The following is an 8,743-nucleotide window of genomic DNA, read 5'->3' as shown; positions in this document are numbered from 1 at the left end:
TCAATTTCCTCCTTGTAAACTCACTAGCTTAAAAATGATATTTTTAGTTGTCACTCAATGCATTTACTCATTAAAGGAATTAAACTACATCCTAATGGTCAGGTTGATGGGATAGGAGATAAAGTTTACATCCAAATTAGACCACCGCACTTATTCTATACATTGTAAAAGATAGATCTTTCATTACACTAGGTTAGATCACTTTAAAAGGTGTTTATTGGTCATATACAAAATAAAGTAAGCTGTATCTCAACAAACATACAGTATATACAGAAATAAATTAATGATGTGTCCAATGGAAACTGATACAGTTAATTTTCATGGCGGTTATGAATACATACTTATCTACAGATCATAAAGTACAATAATTTAGGTAATAAATACTTATTAAATGGACTCTTTATACAAAGTACAACAACAGTGATTCATTACACCCTTTGGGCCAGAATTTGATAGAGAGCATTAGTCATCAAAATAGTTTTAACTTTATTCATCTAATGCTGCACAAATTTCATTTCACAACATTGGTTGTAAGAAACCTTCTCACAACAGCATTTCAATCCTCAATAGTGTGATTACAATGCTCCTGGGAAGTGAAAAGTAACGACCTTTTCCTTATGCTTCAAAGAAACAGGTTTAGATCTATTAAGTACCCACACTAACATCCCATTACTTTGTATTGATGGTGTGCGACATTTTTATTTTACAGTAAACACATCTAGACCTTGGAAAATCTTTGCAAAATATATTAGGCTCCAAAGATCCAGACAGATTGCGTGGAGGGGCAGTAAATTTAAATAGGCTTCAAGTTCAATCCAGTACCCAGCTTTGCATACGTGTCAAGAAAAGTATTAGTTGAATCAGGTACAATATTTTGTAAGTACAGTGATACACTAGCCAGCTACATCAGAAAAATGTCATAAACTAAGACACTGCAGCTAGACTCCAGCCCCACGCAAAAATAAAATCTACACTAGCATTTTCTTCTGATGCACATTCACTTCCCAACTGATCTCCAGAAACAGGATCTCATTTCGAAAAGATCCGTACCCAGGTTCCACATTCCAATTCCTTTGCTGGTTCTTTGTACTTAACTTCCCAGTGACATGCAATCACCCAATAATGTGCTTGAAAGAGTCAATAATGCTTCTGAAAATTTGCCAGTGTCTGGTCAAAGGGCTGTAATAAATGTAAAGCTGGATGCAGCACTCTGGCAACAGTACAACAGTTAAAACGGAATACCTGCCCAACTGACACCAAGAAGTGAGCAATGCTCTGCAACAGAATGAGGATTCTACATCCTGGGCTAGAATCTGATCTACAACAAATGCAGCCAGGAGGGAGAAGGATACTTCACTCCTCATCCGGTATCCTACTTCCAGTAGCCCAAGCATCATTAGTAAGCAAAGAGCAGTGTGACTGAAGGTTTGCTTGCAAAGTTGAGAAGTACACACTAATAACTGGTTTGTCAAAGTGTGAAAACCTGGTCAGCAGGCTAGATGTGAACATCCAAACAAATGGACAGTTTGTTTCCGATTTCTGATTAATTTGAATCTCATTATCAGGTCACGTCGTTGCTGGAAAGAAACTATTCCTCAATAAATGTCCAAAATATTTCATGTGGGTTTCGAGCCCAAGGGTTTAAACAAAATAGTGATTTTTAAAAAATTATTTGTGCTAATATAATCAACAAAAATGACCTTTAGCATGAATTACTCCAGTCTATAACTTTTGAACACTATAAAACACAGACACACACACAGATACTCCTGTAACACAAATAACTCTTTAGCCCTTATATCAAGACATTATTTGTACAATGAGTAGTCACCCCTGCTATCTGGAGGGCACTATTCCAGCACTGTTGTCCTGGACACCAATTGCTGCTTGCATATTTGAAGAACCTCACTTGACAGCAGTCACCAAGCCGTACACACGTACGCCACACACCTCACGGACAAAGCACTTGCTAAAACAAGCACTTACACTATTCACAGAATAAACGTTACAGGCCGGCAGCATTAGAGAACAGAGAAAACAAATCACTACAGCATCTGAATGGGAATTAGAACAAGGCTTCAGTTATTAGTCTCGTCATTTGAAGGGAGCGGAGGGGCGGGGGGGGGGGGGGGAGAAAAGAGAGATTCTTTCACCTACTGGTGATATATTGATCAGCTTGTATACAAAATGCCTTCTTTAAAAAAAGGTCTTGACAATCAAAATAGTACGTTTTTTCCTTTAACTCCAATGGCATTAGATACGTAAATCTTGGGTACCCCTTCTCCTGATAATCAACACAATGAGTACACTGCTTCTCGGTTTAAAAATATTGAGTTGATGCATCCTAAAAATCTGTGTCGTGAAATAAATCTCCCCCATACTGTAGTTCTAGTGCAATTTCCTCTTGTCTGGAATAAGACTCCTGCTTCAAATATAATTGCTATGTTGCTTCAGGATTATTGTTCATGCCCCCTCCCCCAGTTACTTAAAAAAAAATGTGATTGAAATTGTATCTTTCTCATCAGAAACTACATCTTTCTTAGAACCAATCCTTGCTGGTATTGTGCAATCAAATATTGTGGTAAAAAATTATTTGACTTCCCTATAAATGAATTTGAAATAGGCTATACAATGCCAAATCAAATGGGTAATTAATATATTTGGACAAAACACATCCCAGGTTTAAAGTGAAGGGAGAGGAAAAAGCCACAAGATATACAAATGTAATTAAATCAACTTGACATTTGTCTCAATTTGACTTTTAAAACTGTGATTGAACAATAGGCATATTTTTAAGAATGGAAGCCATGTTTGAGTTTAAAAGGCTTTAAGAATCAGGTAGTTTTGATTACAGCAGAGTTAGTGTTAAAAGCAATTAAAACTGAAGACTGTTAAGCATTTGCTCTCACTTAACACCCGTCGACATGATTCCACATTCAACAATATGCTCATTGCCAGAAGGCTAGACTTGAACTTAAGTTCGAGCGATAAGTTGCTGTGTCCTCATGTGATTATTTAATCACAACACAGTTTATACGTTATTCAAAACATCTATACATGGCACGAAAGCTGGCCAAAGGCAGGCATGGTCTCAGCACCAGACACTCAACACCTCAAACCGGCATCTATAGAGTACAGGTTAAATGTGGATGTAAAGTTTTGTAACTATATTGTGCGGCCTTGTAACTATTTTAACTAATATTCAGTTCTGCAATTGAAAACTTCTAAAAATATATAGTTACACAATATCCCATTCAAAAATCCTACATCATCCTTAAAGTTTTCCCAAATTAACAGATTGCTATAAGACATGCTATAAATCCTATTTGGTTTAATTGGATTGATTAGGATTCCATCCCAAAATTCTTGGTAAGAGAGGTTATTGGGTGGTTAGATCAAAGCCAGGTCAAGTTGAGATGCTGAGGGTATTTTGCACAGCCCTTTATGGCACAGATAGAAATTGTTTGACAATAAAAATAAGTTTCATCTTACTGAAAACTATTGTGTAGAACAGCATTTTCTACAATTACAATATCACAATTAGATAGAGGTGTGCGAGAAACCAAGTCATATATGCAGTTTAGCCAAATAGATTTGTATTTCAGACCAAACATTGGGTTAGCCATTTAACAATGAACACTCAGCAACTCCAATAACAGCTCAACAATTGAACAGCACCTTTGATTACACATTCAACATAAAATTACATTAGACATTGAATATATTTTTGCATTTCCAAATCTTTGTAATATATATTCTACTACAATACAACTAAAGAATGAATCCCTTAGTATGTGTTGGCAGTAAATGTGTGCACATTAATGCAAAGTTCAGAAGATAAAAACTTTTGGAGACTACTGCAGTATACAAGCCACCAAAACGTTCTGAGAGTTCAAGATTTATCACAAATTCATCCCCCATATTTTTCAAAAACCTGCAGAGCACATACAGATCTATAACAGTTAACATTAGATGCTGTGCAATAGTTTGGTACTCCTGGTTTGGTTCGGATGGGCTGAAGAATTTTTCAGAAGTGGAGACTGCTGATCAAACTGAACTCGAGGTTCACACACCTCCTTAAAGTTTGTTGCATTTTTAAAAATTCACATGTGCAGCAAGTGAAGGAGGAGGAAATATGGGAAAAAAAAAACACACAACATAAAACCCCATTGTGCGCACACACAAATAAATACAGAACTAAACTGTAAAATAACACTAAACTGCATATTAAACACATCACAAGTACATCACCCCGCATCCACGTAACACGCTGATTCACTAGAAAGCTATTGATTTCAATAAGCCACTCTAGAAACATCTGTAAAAGCTATTAAACAATTTTTTTGTGAAGTTTTTTGTATATAAATATTGTATGATAATCTGTGTACTTATAAAAATTAAACTCGAATACCCTTACATATTGACAAAGATACTTTGTATACATACACTAAAGAGGAACTTTTACTATCAAAGATTCTCTGAATAAATTTTCATTCATATGGTTAATCAGTCCCTTCTACTCACACGTGCTCTTTAGAAGCAGTTTCAAACTTCTGTAAAAGGTTTAGTACAGTCATTTTCTTTTTGGCTGAGGAGAGTTAAATGGGGGTGGGAGGTGAAACAGCAGCTAGTTCTAGTCAGCAGGAACTGATGATAAGCCAACTCTCCACATCTGACTTATGACCGTCAGAGAGGATTAAACCTTTTTTGTTAAAAGCAGAACGCACAGATAACAGGGCTTTTGCTGAAGTAGTGTTCTCTCTTCTGGTGCTTGGATTGTTGCTTTCCTTTTACCACTTCAGTTAATCACTTGTGCAAAGAGGCATGAAACTGCGGTATGAGTCACGGGGATGGGGGGGTTGAGGGATGGAAGTCACTTAAAACCGGTGGTAATCTGAACAGTCGCTTACCACAACTACCACAACATGTACACATTCGACGGTTGTACGATTAAACACTGTTGTGGAAATCAACAATTCATTAAATCCGTAAACTTGATAAACACCGGACTTTTGAGGTCTGTCTGTAAGATAGTCAACAATTGTCTATTACACGATTTAATAAAAAACAGATTTTAAAAAAAAGGACAGGGTTATCAGAAGCTGCCCATTTTGAAGTATCTAAAAGCAACAACGATAAGACTGGTCTTTTGAAATGATTCAAAAGCTGATTGTACAGTCTGACATTCCACTGCCTTCTTTGTGACAAGCAGATGTTGGGGTTGCTGTAACAGCTTCTAGTGTTACAAAGGGCGCTATAATTCTGTTTTTTCCCATCTCTGCAGGTTTTTAAATGCTGTGCATTGTCTTACAATAGGTATTAGTTTTTTTTTAAAAACGTACAAATTAAATCCCAAATTTCAAATTTGTGCTATAAATTTGTCAAGAAATAACCCAGTAGTATATGAATAGAAAGGAATGCTTAACCATATGAACAGGTCATTTGAACTACCTTACTCCATGGTGATACGGTACACCGTGTTCAGATGTGCATGAATATGAGAAGCTGTTAACTGGTCAGTGCACAAAGTTAGCCACAAGGTTTCGATCTGAAATAAAACCTTCAATAAGAAACACATCCCACTGTATTGACGGGCTGTGTTACAATCTAATTGGTTGAACTGCTACAGCACCATACAAAGTTGGGATTTTCTTAAACAGGTCATGATGCCACTGCATTCAAATGCAGATTTTTAAAAAAATTTGTTTTGCAAAGTTTACTCAAGTTAGTGAAAATTAATGAACTTGTCCTTTGGGAAGGCTGTGGAGTCACCCGGGTGACTATGCTATCAAGCAGCAAGATATTCAAAATAAATGAAGATATCCATTTCATTCACTTGTGGTCATGTACAGTACTCAAGTGCTAGTTTGGTGCTGAAATAAATTTCTGACTGTCTATTAATTTTGATTTAACGCAGTTCAGTTAAAACTGGAGACCTCTGCAGGAATTGTGATAGAGATGGACAATATATAGCCCTCATTACGTTACCAAATCAAAGTTTTGATTGCCATGATGAATGAATTTGACTATTTTAACTAATGCTTTGCTTATTCATTGGAGTTGCCACTGACCGATGCACAGTTTTCGCCCTTTGGATAAATACATTTCAAATGTTTGTTTTGGAGGAGGGGTTGTGGGGGGAATTATTTTAAAAACCTTGTGTTTAACTCCATAAATTGACCAGTTCTACTACGAACTAGTTTGGCTCTGGCCTGTGTCTACAGCAGTATGTACTAAGATCTTGCATCGGTTTTGGATTTGACTATTGTGATAACGCTGGTGGTAGCCACTTTGCCTGGCATAATGGGGCCAATGGCAGAGGTGATGGGACCTCTAACCGGCATGACGGGCCCTCTGGCCACGGTCCTGGCGAAGCTCTGCAAGGCTTCGTACTTGGATCGCAGCGCATCGAGCTCCAATTTCATGCTGGCATTCTCGGATGCCAACTTCTCTACCTCTTGCTGAAGTTCTGCTTTCTGTTTCTCCAATTCCTCCTTCTGAGTTACCCTCTTGACACGGCAACTGGCTGCGTAGCCACGGTTCTTGAGCGTTCTGCGACGTTGCTTCAGCCGGATGATGTCCTCTTTGGTTAGGCCCCGCAGATGTTGGTTCAGTTCTCGAACAGACATCGAGACAAGCTCCTGATCCGTGAGACTGGCTCCATTTTCACCTGGCTCCCGCTTCACCTGTGGTGGGTGGGTGGGGGGGGGGGGGGGGGGGGGGAAATGGAGGTGGAGAAGAAGGAGAAAGCTTTCAAAATGTAGCACCAACTTAAAAAAAGGCATTTAGAAATTCTGAGTCATAGGACAGAAATTCCCATTTGATAGTTAAACATTAAACGGATTAAAACATTTATTATGGCAAATGCATCGTTTCCCAACACTGGGGGAATATTCTCAAAATCATAATCACATGTATAAAGAACAGGTTTATAATTCACTATAAATAGCAAACAGTGGAAAAGTTAACAGTTTCAAAAAGGTTATTTCTTCATAGAAGTGTTTTCATATGAAGGTTGATCCCTTGACACCACAAAAATATTCTCACTCTATAACCCATGCAACTCTTATACTTCCACCACTAAAACTAGTTGTCCGTACATAACAATTCCTAATGTTTGACCAACTGGCTGATCTTACTTTAGATCAAATAAATAACCTTTAAAACCACTTAGGAGAAAATATAAGTCAAAGTGTTCCAATACAAGGGGGGCACAAATGGTTATTAGAAAGTAGGGAAATCAACCTTTTCACTCAAAAGGTAATAAAGGTGGTAAATAAATGAGCAGTGAAGGCCTTTAAAACAGACAGTATAAGCAGGAGTCCAAGGGTGAACTTGGTGAGAGAAAAATAAAAGGAAGGATTATGATGAAAAAGTAGGCAAGGGAGCTGATCTATCAAAAAGGGAGTAGCTTGTTGGGCTTAATGTTATGTAGTTAATTTGCAGGGAACAAAGTTCACCAACATACTGGCACGCCCAAAATTCAAAGCTTCATTTATGCTGGGAACTGTGCTAATATGTGGAAAGTTCTCAATATTTCTATTGCTGCAACCATTCCAACATAGTATTTTGTTATGTGCCCTAGTTGCTAGAATTGCTGAAAATCAGACTTGCACATGAAATAAATGGATGTTGTATATTCGCAGTGCTGAAGTTTGGAACAATTTGGGACTTGACTATTTGTTTATATCTGAAACACTGTTGCATTGAAATTGGAACGATGTCGTCACCTTTACTGTAGTTTTTGATTCCGCCACATCAGCTAACTCATTGTACAGTTTCATTACTTTAATGGCCACTATAGTCAGATTTTTAAACATCTAGATGGTAATTAAATTTCCAGGCAAATTATATATATATTTTTTTAATACAGTGTGTCCATTAGTTAGAATGGTTTGTTGCTTGATAGTTACAAGTCAAAGGGGCCAAGTTTTGGCCTGAGTTGCTCCTGTTTTTTTGGAGCAACTGGTTTAGAATGGAGTATCTTAGAAATTGCAATTCTCGTCATTTAGTTTGCTCCAGTTCTAATCAGTTAGAACAGTTTCAGTTTGGAACAGATTTTTTTTTTTTATAAAGGGGCGTGTCCGGCCACTTACGCCCGTTTTGAAAGTTTAGGCAGTGAAAACTTACTCCAAACTAACTTAGAATGGAGTAAGTGTAGATTTTTGTATGCTCAGAAAAACCTTGTCTACACTTAGAAAATTAGGCGTAGGTTACAAATCAGGCGCAGGGAATGGGGGGTGGGGTGGGTGTTTAAAGGGAAGTTTACAAACATTAAACACTTCAGTTTAACAAAAAGAGCCATCATCAATAATAAATGATAAATACATCAATAAATCAATCAAAAAAAATTAATAATTTTTAAAAAAAAAATAAATAAATAAAACATTTTCTACTTACTGACTGCAGCACCGGGAGTCCTCCAACAGCGTGCTGGGACACCCCCCCGTGTGTCTCTGTCTCTCTGTCTGTGTGTGTCTCTCTCACTCTGTGTTTCTGACAGCGAGGGGGAGAGGGGAGAGGGGGTGAGAAGGAAGAGGAGGGGGGAGGGGAGAGGAGAGAAGGGAGAAGAGGGGGGAGGGGAGAGGAAAGAAGGGAGTGGAGGGGGGAAGGGGAGAGGGGAGAGGAGGGGGAAGAAAGAGAGAAGGGAGAGAGAAAGAAAGGAGAGGGAGGCTGAACGGGCCGGGCCCAAGACTTCGAGCTTAGACTTACCGGATTGACGGGTAGGTGGCGTTGGGTCCGG

The 8,743-nt window shown here is 38.1% G+C and overlaps 1 protein-coding gene across 2 annotated transcripts in view; it reads right to left on the bottom strand.

Annotated features, from left to right (window-relative positions):
- Positions 1-203: 203 nt before the first annotated feature.
- mafga (v-maf avian musculoaponeurotic fibrosarcoma oncogene homolog Ga) overlaps positions 204-8,743 on the bottom strand; it is a 46,691-nt gene continuing 38,151 nt past the window's right edge. For both annotated transcript variants that reach the window (XM_070857751.1, XM_070857752.1), the window contains exon 3: positions 204-6,686. In XM_070857751.1, the coding sequence (XP_070713852.1) occupies positions 6,234-6,686 (453 nt within the window). In that variant the 3' untranslated portion in view covers positions 204-6,233. The remainder of the gene's footprint in view (positions 6,687-8,743) is intronic.

This window comes from Pristiophorus japonicus, chromosome 16 (assembly GCF_044704955.1).
Source record: "Pristiophorus japonicus isolate sPriJap1 chromosome 16, sPriJap1.hap1, whole genome shotgun sequence".
In the NCBI taxonomy this organism is placed as follows: Eukaryota; Metazoa; Chordata; class Chondrichthyes; family Pristiophoridae; genus Pristiophorus; species Pristiophorus japonicus.
The sequence above is the reverse complement of the archived record's forward strand: the minus strand, read 5'-3'. Positions and strand labels throughout refer to the sequence as shown.